This window comes from Castanea sativa, chromosome 4 (assembly GCF_040712315.1).
Source record: "Castanea sativa cultivar Marrone di Chiusa Pesio chromosome 4, ASM4071231v1".
Classification (NCBI taxonomy): domain Eukaryota; kingdom Viridiplantae; phylum Streptophyta; class Magnoliopsida; order Fagales; family Fagaceae; genus Castanea; species Castanea sativa.
The window spans coordinates 9312923-9328571 of NC_134016.1; the positions used below are offsets into that span (position 1 = coordinate 9312923).

General features: G+C 34.8%; 2 protein-coding genes across 5 annotated transcripts; one reads left to right on the forward strand and one right to left on the reverse strand.

The window, feature by feature from the left end:
• The first annotated feature begins 2676 nt into the window (after positions 1–2676).
• LOC142630600 (uncharacterized) lies at positions 2677–9277 on the forward strand. Of its 4 annotated transcripts, XR_012843356.1 has the most exons (8): positions 2677–2950; positions 3756–3865; positions 5419–5568; positions 5674–5912; positions 7933–8031; positions 8276–8419; positions 8553–8597; positions 8915–9079. XR_012843356.1 is itself a non-coding variant. In XM_075804619.1 (7 exons), the coding sequence occupies exons 1-7, from the start codon at positions 2848–2850 to the stop codon at positions 9072–9074; spliced, it is 918 nt and encodes a 305-aa protein (XP_075660734.1). In that variant the 5' UTR covers positions 2677–2847; the 3' UTR covers positions 9075–9277. The 4 variants fall into 4 exon arrangements, 3 of the variants coding, with proteins under 3 accessions (XP_075660734.1, XP_075660736.1, XP_075660735.1); XM_075804619.1 differs by lacking the exon at positions 8276–8419 and having other exon boundaries at positions 7933–8043; positions 8915–9277; XM_075804621.1 differs by lacking the exon at positions 8276–8419 and having other exon boundaries at positions 8915–9277.
• A 927-nt stretch (positions 9278–10204) lies between these two features.
• On the reverse strand, positions 10205–15391 carry LOC142630431 (fructokinase-2). Its single transcript, XM_075804428.1, has 4 exons — positions 14864–15391; positions 12224–12556; positions 10807–10923; positions 10205–10570 (listed from the first exon to the last, which is right to left on the reverse strand). The coding sequence occupies exons 1-4, from the start codon at positions 15275–15277 to the stop codon at positions 10439–10441; spliced, it is 996 nt and encodes a 331-aa protein (XP_075660543.1). The 5' UTR covers positions 15278–15391; the 3' UTR covers positions 10205–10438.
• Positions 15392–15649: the final 258 nt, after the last annotated feature.

Here is a 15649-nt window from a genome sequence, read left to right on the forward strand (position 1 = left end):
AATAAGTCTTTATTTATGCAGGTTGAAATTGCTAAAAACTTGTAATTGTTCGGTGAAACTACAACAATATTTTTTTTATATAAATCGGGTTCTATTTCTCATTTACTCTACACTTGAAAGTTATTTTTTATTTTAGTCTTTATAAATATATTGTTTGATTAGAAATGTTAGAAAAACTTAAATACAAAAATTTAATTAGTCAATTTGCATCTCAAAAGGCAAAAAAAATATATTTTAAATGAAATATATTATAATATAAAAATATTAAATAAATATTAATTTAATTAATATATAAGTATAAAAAATGCCCCATTTTTAGTTCTCGCCTAAGGCCCCAAAATGTCTAGGGCCAGCCTTACTTGCAAGATCAAGGAAAGAACTCTGTTAATGTCAGGTAAAGGCTCATACAACAAGATTTGACCCCTGGTAGCTGAATAGGAGTCATTCAGTCCCATCAGGAACCTCATCACGTGATCGCGATCATGAAGATCTGAGGTAGTTCTTTGAGCTCCACAAGTGCAGGGACACTTACACATAGGCATAGTCTGATAATTAGCCAATTCATCAACCAAAGCCTTAAACTTTGTGTAATAATCTTCCACAGACAATTGCCCTTGAACAAGATAAGCTGATTCCTTCTGAAGTTCAAAAATTCTAGGGCCACTTTTTTTAGAAAACCTGTGGCGAAGATCAGGCCAAATTGCTCTAGCATTGTCAGTATACATAATGCTAGAAGCAATGTTTGGTGAGACTGAAATGATAATCCAACTAAGCAATGTCATGTTACACCGAGTTCACAAAATAAATTGTGGTGAATCTGGACTTGGTTCTGGTATGGTGCCATCAACAAACCTAGTCTTGTGCCTAGAAATGAGTGCGATGATCATTGATCTCGCCCATGGAAAGTAATTCTTGCCTCCAATCAACTTCTAAGAAACAAGTTGAATAGTATTGTTATCACTGCTACTGAGATAGAATGGAATCACAGAGTCACCATTCGCAGCTGTGGAAGCTTGATTGTTTGAGGATGGACTATTTGAAGTTTCTTCAGTGGTCGCCATTGATGGAGCTTCGAACCTTGAAGAAGATTAGATGTAATCTCAGAGAATCCAAACATGATTAAACGAAAAAAAACAGAAAACAAACTGATCTAATCCTGATTAGTGCTCTGATACCATGTTAAAATTCACAAGCTAAAAAAGAAATCTCAGATCAAGAAAGAAAATTGTAGAAAGTTCAAGAAAGCTTGAGAAACTGAGAGAGAAAATTCAGAGAGAAGAAAGAAAAATTCTTATTGCTCTGAGAATATGAATTACAAAACCTGCCTAATATACGTACAAAGCTTGTATTTGTACAGCAGTTACAAATCAGAAATGAGTGGGAAAAACTCTAACCAACTCCTAATAGATTTCCTAATAAAGCTCCTCCAATAAAATTAAGCCACGTGTCACTCCCTCTAACTACTTAACTAACCAACTTCACTCACGTGCAGTGCACATGTCACTTAGCTACTTAATGCTTCAAGTAGCCTCTTCAGCCACATCTTAAGTTTCTTCTAATGCTCTATATGTGCATTACTTGTCTTTAAATCAGATTTACTTCCTTTCTTCAATCCTGCTTTACCCTTCTTCAATTCACCTTCACGTTTAGTTTTAGGCTTCTTCTTAATAGATGCGATTATGGGTTTGGGTTTGTGATTTTGGTAGTTCGGGGTTGTGGTTATGGGTGGTGGTGACACCGACAATGGTTGTTTTGGCTGTGTTGGTGGTTGAGTGGGTTTTGTAGCTAGTGGGTTGTGGGGGGTGGCGGTGGTTTTTTTTTTTTGGTGGCTGACGGTGTCTGGTAGTGGGAGTGGATATGGGTGTGGGTTTGCTGGGTTGAGAAGAAAGATGTAAGTTTGTTGGGTGGATTGCTTCAGAGAAGAGAGAGACACACTGATAAAAAGAGAGAGAAAAAAATATAGAGGGAAAATAAAAAAAATATTTAAATAAAGTAGTAAAAAAAAAAATTTTAATATTGAGTGCATTATAAAGTGAATGTTAAAATAGATAAAGTATGTTTTTAATGTGTTAAAACTTAAAAGCTAAATTTATTAGCTCTCTTTTGTGGATACTTTAATTGAGCTAGAGTAGCCGTATCAGTTTGTGCAAAATAGTGTCCAACTAACCACAAAACCATCCATATCAACATAGGCAAAATTGTGCAAAACTCATCCAAATTTATGGTAATTATGAAATTTATATGAGCACCGTTCATTTTGTATATATATTTTTTAAACATGTTCTAAGATAGATAAAAAGGGTAAATAGTGCTTGTAGCATGTGAATAAAAAGAAACAATTACAAAGAATTAAAATTTTTTAATATTTTAATTAAATATAGTTTAGAATAGATGCTTTAAAGATCCTTTGGTGTTGGGATTATACCTTTATACCTCTACATTTGGGTAAGCTTTTTACATCTTTTTTTAACATAAAATAGTTTTTATTATTTTATCTCACAGTTAACAAATAATTTATAGAAAATTACGGGATATCACATGGACTCGTGGAGTATTTTTAAAAAAAAACTCTACCGTCAATATCTAAAATTAAAATTTAATTACTTCTCAAAAAAATATTTTAATTTACGTATCTATTTGGAAATTTAGAAACTAATTTCACTAATAAAAATGGCCACTGTAAATCAATCTCAGATGAACATACAAAAAAAAAAAAAAAAATTGCTCGTGATTTGTAGAAAACAAAAATAAAACAAAGTTTTATATCATTGCTCTGAAGAAAACAAAAACGAAAGACAGAATTTTTATTGTTTATTGTGTTCTTAGCTGAGAGAGAGTGAGTAGAGAATGGAGGTAGCAGAATTGGATGAAGCACTCAAAGTGTTGGACTCTTCTCTTTCTCTCATCAAATGGCGCCTCAAATCTCAATCTAGGCGCCGACTTGAAATAGGTCCGTTTTCTATTCACTTCAGTCTTTGTGTTTTTCTTCAAATTCCTCATTACTTTGATAATTTCTTTTTTGCTTTATTTCACCTAAGACATTCATTTTTCTTAGTTATTATATTGTTTTGCTTTCTGGGTTTTATTAATTTTGTGTCTTTTTCAATTTTGAGACTTCCATTTCGGTTTTGGGTTTTGATATTATTTGTTTGAATAGTGAAATTCACACCTTATTTTGTTTTAACTTGAAAAATATGGAACCCCATTTAACCCCATATGGCATTTTAGTTGATTCTTACTAAATTATGTTGTGGTGTGACTTTTCCTAATAGTTCAAGTTGTTGGAAAAGGCTGTGTTTGGTTATTGAATATGTTTGTAGTTTCTGCTATCATTTATTGGGAAATGAAATGGAGAATTAATGTGAAAATGTGTGGTTGGTTAAGAAATTTATCATTTTTCCGGGAAATGAAAATGCTAGAACTTTTTCAGAACTAAACATGACTTATGATCCAAAATTTTAGTTTCTTTTCCTTTTTGATGGATGTTCTGTCCCATTAAGGTGAATTGTTATTTGTGATCAAGTCAATATGGTGTGCAGCGAGTCTGCGATGCTATTACGTTTGATACACTGATAATTTTCATGTGTAGAAGCTTATGACTCATTCTCTTGTATGCTGTTATTGCTGAAGCTTGTAGAACTTGCTCCTTTCCTTACATTTATTTTTCTTGTTTGGTTTTAATTAGAGGGTAAATGCAATTTTGAGTGATTTCTTTTTGTGCCGTTTGAATTGTGATTTTGGAATACTTCTTGCAGACATACTGGCATTATGTACAGGAATGAGGCCGGTTGTAATGATAGACTATGGTGGAAAGATGCCTGAACTGCAGGAACGACTATGTGCACTTATTAAACTTATTCAAGAGGTTGTACTCAATACTTTTTGTTGGTAAATTCTGCCTTGGTGTTGCTAGTTACTGCCACTGCTTTGAATTTCATTGATTCATTTGTAATTCTTTCTCAATTAATCATCAATTGCAGAACTTACAATTTTTTGTTTGAATATTAGTTTAATTTTATGAGTCATATGTCATTATATCTCAAAGTTCTGTGTTGTATTCTGATGTCTTAGATCTAACATAAACTGATTGTGTTTCCTTGCGTTGGACATCTTTTTATTTGTGCACTCTGAAATCAATTTTGGTGCTGTGCTGAATCAAGTACCAGCATATTGAACTTGTACTATTTTTATTTGAGTTGTTTGTATGGAGGTACACGTGGGGATGATTTGTCAACATGGAAAGAAGAAATTATGATTTAGAAAAATGTCCCAATTACAAGACTGGATCCTATCTCAAAGTAAACAATAGTGATCGGAGCCCCCCTCAAATTTCTTAACTAGTGAGAACTTAAGGAAAATGGTCCTTTTCTACAGCCACTTACACAGAGGACTCCTGGTGATACCATTTTGCATACTTTCAAATCTTTTTTGTCACTGCTCAGAAGCAAGTGCTGACTCTGCTGAGTCATTCTTCAAACTTTTTTTCCCTTTTCTATGGATCTCTTGTTCTCAGCTTGCAGCGAAACTCGCTAAATAACATGTAATCATAAATGAGAGCATATAGTATATTCAGGTAATTCTTCAGCGTGTTACACCTGTAACCTATGATATCTGATTGGTGTCATAAGGGATGCTACCTATAAAATCCTTGTTATTAGCTACAAAGATCTTTAAGATGCCAGAGGACAAAATGGACATTCTCAAGTTTTTCTTTGTTATTTTCCCTTGTCACAGGAGGAAGGGGAATGTGCTTCTTTAAGGAAAATGTGGCAATCAATAAGGGTTTGAGGGATATCCCTATGGTTCTCACATCTTTTGTGTGGTGCCTGGGTACTGGGGATTGAACTTAACCCCCTCTGCCTATCCAAAAAAAAAAAGGCAGTCAATCAAAAACAAGTTCATTCTGCCATTGAGCTTTGGTTCAAATGGCAAGAGTGAGATTGTGGGTTCAAAACCCATTGAGCGCATATATAATTTACTAATAAGAAAAAATATTTTTCCCCTTCTTTTCATGTTTGAGAGAGAGAGAGAGAGAGGAATGCACATAGCAGGGGCGAAAAGAAGGGGGAGGGGGGGAGATGGGGATTGGGGAGTCTGTGACATGGCCTCCAGAAATTGATCAAACTAAACTCAATTTGGGTCTCCATATCGACTTGTGCTTGATTGGATTGGTAAGCAAAGTTGTTTTCTGGTTTTATATAATTTCACATGCCTCTTTTAACTCTCTTTCTGCCCCATAAAATTTGTATCAGAATGGAGTCACAGTTTTGGTTGGAAAACTTTTTCTTTAATCATAACATAGTTCAGATAGGTGGAATTTTGTTAGATGGAATGCTCATGTTCTTCTTTCCTTTTATTTAGTAGGAGGATCTTGTTTGTTAATAATTAATATACTTTGTTTTGAATATACACATGCAGCAGTCACCCATTTTTGAGCATCTGAAAGTAATGGTAATAGAAGATATGATATATCTAATTCATGTGAAAGGGCTTTCTGAGTATGTTAGGTCAAGCTTGAGCTTAGAAGCACCTCTGCTTTTTGTGGACCTTGAACATGACCCTCCCAAGGTTGGTTCCTATTGTAGGGTACATGTTTCATAATCTCTACCTTCAATATCAGATATTCTCTCCTTTTCCTCTTTGGTGAAGGCCCTCTTCTCATCTTTGTTACAGATGATAACACAAGCAGAAAATAGCCCAGTAGGAATGCAGCTTATATCAATTCTGAAGTTTTTCTCTACGCTATTTCCTCAAGATGGAATAAAAGATGATCTCTTGCCATGTCACAGGACAGGATCTATGGGTGATGCCACATCTTCTACCCATGAGCTTGTCACTTCTCAGTCTTCTGAATTTATTGATCTTAGTAGCTGCATGCAGGATACACTGGTCACTGTGCCAACTTTAAATGGGTAACTTTTTAAACTCACTTTTATAGTACATGCATAAATCCTTCTTGTGATGAGGATGGGTGGAACTACATATTTCAAACTCAGCTTCAATACGAATATTTTACAAATGTGTTAAAAAATGTTTTACCCACATTGGTCAATCAATTAAATTTTTGGTCTTTGGCCCAAGTAAAAGTTAATTCCAACTCTCAATTTGAATATTATAATTTGTATAAGTGGCGTCATTTGATTGGCAGTGGAGAATCAGGAGATTCTTATTGCAAAGAAAAAAATTATGTTATTTTGGAAATCTTTGGGGGCCATTGCCTGCCTTGGCATTTATGCACGTGTGATATACATGGATTGATTGTGAAGCGGCCCCTAATTTAATAATTTCCTGTTGAAAATAATTGATATTCCCAGCTTTTATGAAGCGGCTGGGTGGGTTTAGTTTTATTGACAGTAGGAATTGCTTGTGATGTTAGGGGAATTCTAAATGTCAAGTGAATGTACCCCAAATTCTTATATAAATTGTACAGACTGTGTTACCTAAACTACTCAGACAGTTGCATTGCTGGCCCCTTTGTGGTTGAATAGCTAGGAAGCAAGGACACAGATACTACACGGCAGGGATACGTATATTAATTAATTATTATTTTATTTATATTTTTTTATATATCTGTTAAGCATTTATTTTTCATATATTGTTAAACATATATCAATTTAAGGGAAATAATGGATATAATAATATTAAAAAAAAAATCCAAAAACTAAAATACACCCCAGCCTTGTCCCATCATATTTCGAAAAAAAAAAAGGGGGGCTGGGACATGCCTACAGCTGTGTCCCAGAGGTGTTGGACGTGGCAGCCCAAATGAGGTGTCCGTGCTTCCTAGTTGAATAGTTAATTTGGCTTGAAAAGTTGGTCTTAATATTTTTGGACTACCCCATTCATGCTGTTATTTTCAAGAATGCTTAAATTGGGCATGAGCTTCAAATACACCATTTAACATTACTTTCTACTCATTGGGAGAAGCGTTTGCTGGAATCAAGTGTACATACCTTAAAACATGCTGGTAGTTCACAACATTATATTTTTTTTCAACTTATCTGTTGGGATGAACGCAAATTTATATGGAGAGAAGACCTTATGAGTCCGAAATTTAGAAGTTTGGCTCTAACTATTTATCACTCTCTAAAATGTTTCTTTAATATTCAAAAGGACATGAGAAATATGACAAACCAGCAAGAAGTTATAGATTGATGGTTCAAGGAAACCTTCATCCCACTGTTTCTGCTTGTAATTTCACCATTTAGGATCATTGGTGTAAGATTTTTTTCCTCGGAATTATGTGCAAGTTTCTAGAAAAGGGATTTCTGTCCAGAATGCAAATCTGGATATCTTGTAGAGGCATAAGAAGTAAATGCACTAACAAGTGGCTGACTTATATTTTACTTCTTTTTATTTTTATTTATTTTTGGTGTGTGTGTGTGTGTGTGTGTCTGTTTTATGTTGCTAAAATTATTTAGTAAAAAAAATCTTTTTGTAATCAGTAGAAAATTAGAAGGCAAACTAAGATATAAGAGGTTAAGAGTCTTTTCAAGCAAAATTGCTCTTTTGTTTTTATTCTGAGTTAGTTTCTTGATCTAATATATTATATGCATATGTATTACTAGTGCAACTTTGTACACTAAAAGTTTCTTGATCTAAAAGTTTTTGTGCTTTTTTAGGTTGAAATAGCTACATCATTAAATGTCTATGAAGTAATTATCCCTTTCAAATGTTGAGAAAGTGACTGAAATTACCAACATTCTGGGGAATGTTCCAAAGAATAGACTTATAATAAACTTATTAATTTTCAAAAAACTTTGTAAGACCAGTTTGCTAAATTCTTATATCCTCAAAAGATAAACTCATATGATTGTCTTTCTCCTTGAGGATTAATCATAATATATGCTACATGCTAGTATCATTTCATTGGCCGCTTGGTTAGTTCCATCTTATTATATAAAGTGACCCTGGTTAACTGATTTACTTCAGATGGCTTCTTGGTTATCCAGTAGTGTACTTGTTCAGCACGGAGCACATTGCCAATGCTATATATAATCTTTCCACCAAGTCTCTTCGTATCTTCAAAATGTTAGTCTGCAGGTTTGTTGTTCCCAATTCAAGTCTCATATTTGTTATTATAAATAATAATCAAGTCTAATATTGCGTCCTGCTGCAACTTGATGGATGATTTCTATTGGTCACTACTAGATAGTCGATGGTCTGCTTGGGGTACATATTCTTTTTTTCCTTTCTTTCTCTCTGGTTAGTCTTGGTACTGCTAACATTACATGCTGCACAGTAAAACAGTTTTTTTTTTTTTTGTGGTTGCAAGAATTCCAAAAAATTATCCTAAATTATTATCAATAAGATCGTTCTAAGAGAGAAAGTCAAGGTAGTGGTTGGAGAGTTGGAGAAAATAAATTCCTGGCACCCATGGGGAGAAACTTGGCAATGCATCATCACAAAACCAAAAAAAGTAGTCTTCCTGTCAAATGCATTATTACATCTACTGTATAATTTTTCTTTATTCCTACAAAACCAAAAAAGTACAGTTTAATTTAATTAAATAGACATATGGTGTGTTGATGTTGAGGTTTAAATTTTTGCAGGAATGCTGCCCCCAGTAAAGTATCTCAGCTGGAAGAACTGCTGAGGTAAAAGTCCACTAGATTTTTTCTAATCATTTTAGTTGGTAGAAATCTGATCTAACTAGAATGGAAGATGTCTACAGCTGTGAAAGGCAAGTTATCGGTTTAGGGAGAAAGAGAGTAATGTTTAGTTAGTGCATGTATAGTGTAAATATGACTATGATGATAATGATTTGTAGTTCAAACTTTGGGGTTGGTTAATGTTAGGTAGATACATCAAGGTGATAGTTCTTAATGATGATTATGATAGTAATAGCTACTATTATGATGCATTCATAAGCAACATGTTGATCCTTTGGCTTTTCTGTAATTTGTTGGAATAGTTTTTCGGTGCCTTATGATCTAAGCATGGGTGGGAGCAAGGAACAATGGGCAGAGGCATTTCTGGCTCATATGCAGGAAAAGTGGGAAAGATGTAGGCCAGCTTGGAGTTCTTTGCAGATGGAGGTTAGTGAATGCTATCCACAAGCCATTGTTTTGTAATAAAATACCCTACCCTACACTCCTCCCAACATCCCTAAAGTTCAAATAAAGAAGGGAATCCGATTTAGAATGTAATTTATGACTACTAAATGACCATGTAACAAATCAATCTTGTTTCTAGTATTGATTTTTTTGGTGGAGGGGCTAACATGATATTGAGAAATTTGAGTTTTATAGCATTTGAATTGTCAACTTTCTTTGAAGTGTACATCCTTATCCATTTTTTTTTCACCATCGTTTCATTTGTGAGAAAGGCTCCAATTTTCTAAGAAGACCTATTCATTTGATCCGAGACATTATGGAGCAAGTTTCAATGTTAGACTATGTATTTACACACTTTTTCACAACTTATTGAAGTGGCTAATTAGTGGGTGACAAGTCTAATACCACTTTCACATGGACTCACCCTCACCACTGACAACTTTTATTATTCACTAATCACAACTTACCACCTTAATTCTAATCGATTATCGACCAAGTTTTCACGTAGCACCTTTCCCTTAAAATTTAAAATAAAAAAATTGCGTGCACCAGGCACGAAATGTTTGACATTGAAGTTGAGAAATCAGCTTCTTTTTGAATTGTCACATCTTCCTTGAGAAGATTTTTATCCTCAGTCAAACAAATCCGGTCAGGTTCAGATTTTCATTGAGAAGATATTATTTCTTGTATCTAATAATAGTGTCCATCTCAAGAATTGCAAGTTGCAAAGCAATTTATTGTGTCCCTCCAATGTCTTTGCTGTCCAGTCAAAATCAAACATCTAAAACTAGTGGTATCTGATTTAGAAAAAAAAGGAAGCAATGAATGGCAACGCATACTTCCTCTAAAATTTCATTAGAGATACCCTGTCCCTCTTGAATGTATATATCATCTGCCCCCAGATTCTACTCATCTCATGGGGCCACACACGGGTCTCCAGTCTCCTTATATTCCTGAGAAACCTTCACCCATTGTAATCCACTTTTTTTAACCTCGAACCTAGAATTTTTTTTAATTTTTTTTAACAAGTTGTTTAGAAGGTCCATAGAAAATAAGCCATTTGCAATGACTGGCATGTCAACCACGCTCTTGATCCCATCTTTTGGATGAATAAACTAATAAAACAATGCAAAGAAGACTAGCAAAAGAGAACTTTAATAAAAGGTTTATTATTAATGCCTCGAAACACAAGCCTTCCCATCATTACAGGCAGGGAAAAAGGAGTAAAAATGAGAGGGTTCAAACCCTTTTTAGTTGAACTGAAAAAAAGAAGCAAAATCCTATGCAAAAATTACAAACGCATTTAAAAAAAAAAAAAAAAAAAAAAAAAAAAGTGCTCCAAAGAAAAAAGTGGTTGGAACAATGAAGCACAACCAAGTCTTTTAAGCTCCTCCTTTAATCAGGCTGAGGGCATCAGACTCGGTTGGAAGGGCAGGGATTGCTCCCTTTTTGGTAGTTGTAATGGCTCCACATGCATTTGCGAATTTGAGAACGGCCCTCAATCTTGGTTCATCCTGCAACCAAAGCATGGAAAACATATATTAAGGGTAGGTTTGATTATAATAAACAGGTATAAAGAAGAACAAATCTAATTTTAAAGATGATCCTTTGATTTAGAAAGAAAGCATGCACAAACATCAAATAATTAATTCAAATCTAAGGAATGCAAATGTGTAACACCATAAAAAATAAAAAAAAGGGGAGCTAAACACCATCTGAATGTACAATTACTAAACAAGCGAGTACTTACTTCTAGTATGGATTGGTCATCAACGATCTTGCAGAGTAGGGCACCAACAAATGAATCTCCAGCACCAGTTGTATCCACTGTGTTGACACGGAAAGCCTCTACCTCTCCATGGAAGTTCTATGTTCAAACAAGTAAAGATATCACCAAGTGTTAAAGACAAATATAAGTTTCAGGTTCAGCAATTTAGTATAATTTCAATCTTCCAATAACAATTCATACTAACGCTCAGGTGAGTATCAAACTTGATTGCCGCCTATTGATGCTTATGTTCATTAAAATAACACATAAAACTTTGATTAAAATATTTTTAAAAATTCTGCATAATGACCGCAGAAACCTTCGCGCTTTGATTTAAATAGTGCAAAGCCCCATTATTAGAAATCAAGAATTCAGCTAGACCAAACCCCACAGATGGAAAATAAGAGTCAAACTCACAAGTTAGGGGTTGGCCTATGAATAAAATAGTTAGGTAACTTGCACCAAAAACAAAAAGTTAGGTGACAATAACATTATTTTTCAAGAGCTTTAGATGACACTATCATAAACAGCCCCACTTGCAGTACGACAAAGGGAAACAAAGGTGACAGAAAGGGATAAGAAAGAAAGCAATTTGCAGTGGCCAGGCCCGAGGCCATGATTGACTGTCTATAATCTTCACCAAAAAGAGAGAAAAAATAAGTTGAATTGATTAGAAGAAATTCAGGTAGTGGTTGAACCAACTCCAGAGTTTATCTGGTGCTTAATTTTTTATTAAATTGGTAAAGTTATCACCCCCAAAAAAAATACCACCCAGTAATGTTATCATTACTATTTTTATATTGTTGTTGCTAAATGACATCTTATAAAGAAAGCAAAAATCAGATCAGCATTTGGAAATGATATGGGGATGACAGAAACACGTAACATGATTACAAGAGTTCATACGCTGTAAAGGTTTGGTCAAAAACCAACCACCAGCACTAAAATCTAAGTCTAACAAAGACCTAAAAAATGAGGGCCTGTGTGCATTGTATTGTATGACTAGAGTTCTGACAATTCAAGTTAAACTAAATGGAAATTTATATGATGCACTTTGAACACAAATAATGATGTAGGGTGTGACCCACGTATAAAATAAATAAATAAATAATTTACTTAATGCATATCCTCCCTCTTACAGTGTCTGAACCCAAGTAAGTTAGAATTCCCAAGCTCCACCTAAAGGCGGAGTTTCCCATGCCCCCACCAACACGCCAATTTGCGCGTGGAAGTTTCATGACTTCATCCATTAAGGTATCACCTACCCATTATTAGAGCTAACAAGCTAAATAGTCCATCTAACTTTTTTTTTTTGGACACTAGCTAACAGCCAAAGTTCAATAGGAACAAAATATATAAAGCAGTAAATTAAATTAAATTAGACCCAACACCGACACACCTTGGTATAGTATCTACAGCCCAAGTCACCAAGAGTGACAAGGAGGAGCTTCAAGTTGGGGTGCCACAGTGTCATGGCAGATTCGTCATCAATCTTGTTACTCCCTGTGAGGAACTCAAGCTCCACATCACTAACTTTGATCAAATCAGCCTTATCCCAAATGCTCTTAATCTGCTCACGGGCCTCCTCCGGGGATGGCCACAATGGTAGCCGGAGGTTGGGGTCATAGGAGAGCAGGAGACCAGCATCTTTGGCCACCTCCATTGCCTTTAGGTGTGCTGTTCTGCATGGCTCCACAATCAAGCTTATGGATCCATAGTGAAAAACTTTGGCCTATAAAAAATAATCGGAAACTTAATATTAATTGGACTTTTCTCAACCCAAAAAAAAAAAAATAAACCTTGATCAACTCCAACCATAATTATTTATAAAACGTCAGCCTATAGATACGTACAGATATAATTGGACTCAACAGAGTAAACCCTGATAAAAAACTGCTTGTTCTACATATTTTATTGGAAAAAAAAAAAAAAAAGAGGATTGAAGGGCAGGTAGCGAGTCAATATCTGGTGCTTGTATCCCATACCAATTGACAAATTGTCGGCTGTTAACGGGTGCCTATTAACATTAATTTTTAAAAAAGTCTTAATATTACTTTTATAAAAATTATTAAAAAAATTAATTCCTTTTTTTTTCATAAATTTTTTTTAAAAATACTTCATAGTCCAATCCCTTTAAGATATTAATTAACTTTTTCTATTAATAAAAAAAAGTTATAATTCATTGACTATTTTATTATGCTCCCCAATTGTACACAAAGAAAGCGAAGTAAAAGAATATTGCCTTTTCTATCACTTCTGTCAAAAAAAGAATATTGCCTTTCTAAATAGAGTGCATATTAAGAAAATTGTATAAAATGATATTGAGAAAAGAGCATGGAATGAAAGGAAAGGATTAAAAGACAAGCAAAAATAGAGTACCATATATCCCTCACATTGTTTTGTGAAAATTGCATAAAATATGCACTCACATAACCAAACACCAACCTTTTTTTGGTGCTTAATTAACCAACCACCTACATGGGTCCCACAATATATTTATATCCTTATATAACCAAAAGTTCAGATCTTTGTATTGCGTGACAGACAAAAAATAATCTTGCTAATTAACTTAATTTCAGAAGAAAATAAAAAGACCCAAAAGTTTGATTTTTCAAAAATTTATGATCTTTCTCTTTTTGTCTGATTTTTCAAAAGTTTGTTTATTTTTTCCAAAAACGTATAATCTTACCTTTTGGACACATGATCGTATTAATTTAGAATGGCATAAGTTCGCATGCAAGGTGGAAACTAAATATTTTATTTTATTTATTATCCAAAATTAGACCCAAAAGGCAATTCAATCTGGATCACAATCAAACACAATCACAGATCCAAAACATATCCTCAAAAGTCAAAACAAAAAATTGCGTGACCAATAAGAGAGGCATGAACTTTAGCTCAAAAATTAAAGAAAGAAAGAAAGCGCGTGTGAAAACGTGAGTGGTGACTGCGCGTGGATTGTCAGTCAAAAGTCATGCTCACGAAGTTCACCAAAGCAACTAGAAGTCAAAGATGGATATACTGTTCACGACACGTCACAGTGTTTCCAGAGTCCAACTAATCCACTCTTCCTTAGAGCGCGTGACTTCACTATAACATTAAGCCATCTTGAATTGTTTTTTTTTTATTTAAATTTAAAGCATTAAAAATATGCTAAAATTATTATACATTTTATTAATAAGTGTTCAAAATTGTCACATCATCCCCATAATAAAAAAAATATTCATAATAATTATTTTATTTTGTATTTAAAGTCACCCATTATGTTATTTCTTATTTTTTCAACAAAACAAAACAAATGTTAGATAATCTATATAAAATAAAAATAAAAAAAGTACGACATACAATGTCACATCCGTGGTTCATCCCATCCTACTACACTACACAACATCACAACTCATCATCGTTTTATGTAAAAAAAAAAAATTGTAACTTCATTGTTCGACTAGACTCATTTGATTTACTACTCCTAACTCACCTAGATTTATTTATTTATGACTAAAATTCAAGAATATTTCACAATTGGCTTAACAATAGCATGCATATATCTAACAAAATGTATTGGGTCCATATATTTCATCACGAGTCCAACAAATTATAAAATTGAATATATTATTAAAATGGCATCCGCTAAATATGATTCTCTAAATACCAATTAGTTTTGAGTATTAGCGAAGATTGGACCAGATCTCTAGTAATTCAACTGTATAGAAAATTGTTGTTGTGTCTGTGGAGATCCAAACACGAGTAGGACCCACTTGGGTCGCCATTGATGACACGTTTTACAAGTGACAACACGTGAGAACGCAGCGAGAATCTAGAAACAGAGGAAGAAAGGAGATCCCCGCCTAGATCTACTAGTGGGACCCACCATAGCCAACATTATGCATAATTTTGCTGACCTGGCAGATCCCAAATATAGAATTTTCCAAAACCCACACCCGCTTGACCGCGCGTGATCTTCGCTCCCCCCACCTCCCAAAATTAGCGCACACAGAAAAAGAAAGAAGAAAGAAAATTTAGAGAGAGAGAAGCTTACGGATCGAATGAGATCAAGATTGAGTTCGTCGGGAGTGAGGAGCATATCGGCGCTAGGGTTTCTGTAAAACATGAACTCGCGCTCTCCGTCGGCGCGTAGAGTCACGAACGCGAGCGCCGTGCGCGCGCCCTTGTCGAAGTTGATCCCTTCGTCTACGACGCCGTTTTCCCTCAGAATTCCGGCCAGCATGTGTCCGAACTCGTCGTCGCCGAGTTTCCCGACGAACGCCGATTTCCCGCCGAGCCTCGAGACGGCGATCGCCACGTTGGCCGGAGCGCCGCCGGGAGCCTTGAGAAATCCCGGTGCCTCGGCGAGCGACACGCCGGACACGGTCGGGACGAAGTCGATGAGCATCTCGCCGAACGAGACGATCAAGCCGGCTCCGGTCTTTTCAACAACGCCATTGGGAGCCATCGCTGAGAGACTTTTTTAGAGAGAGAAAGTGAAGGGAAAATATCTTTTAGAGAGAAAGAGAATGAGAGAGGAAAACTAAAGAGACGGAGGGTGCTATTTATAGGAGAAAAGAGTGTGTGCTGGATCTGATAACATGAACTTCAGGGAATTAAATTAAATAAAATAAAATCTTAATTATTTATTTTACTATTTTCTGACGTGGCTATTGTATTGGGTAATGTGAAAACCATGGGCTTGATATGGGGCCCACTGCAAACTCATTGGCTATTTTACCTTATCAAAAAGAAAAAGAAAAAAAAAAATTAATGAAGATAAATTATGAGAAAAATGAGTTATGGAAATAAGTGAAATTTTATCTACAAAATGTAGTTC

Bases quoted from the DNA above. Each gene is read 5' to 3' on its own strand.
- LOC142630600 (XM_075804619.1), top strand. From the start codon at position 2,848: ATGGAGGTAGCAGAATTGGATGAAGCACTCAAAGTGTTGGACTCTTCT. The intron at 5,569-5,673 runs GTTGGTTCCTAT...TCTTTGTTACAG, and splicing joins TTGAACATGACCCTCCCAAG to ATGATAACACAAGCAGAAAA. The intron at 8,044-8,552 runs GTTTGTTGTTCC...AAATTTTTGCAG, and splicing joins TTCAAAATGTTAGTCTGCAG to GAATGCTGCCCCCAGTAAAG.
- LOC142630431 (XM_075804428.1), bottom strand. From the start codon at position 15,277: ATGGCTCCCAATGGCGTTGTTGAAAAGACCGGAGCCGGCTTGATCGTC. The intron at 10,924-12,223 runs GTGTGTCGGTGT...GTTTGAACATAG, and splicing joins GCTGTAGATACTATACCAAG to AACTTCCATGGAGAGGTAGA. The intron at 10,571-10,806 runs GTAAGTACTCGC...CTTTGGTTGCAG, and splicing joins ATGACCAATCCATACTAGAA to GATGAACCAAGATTGAGGGC.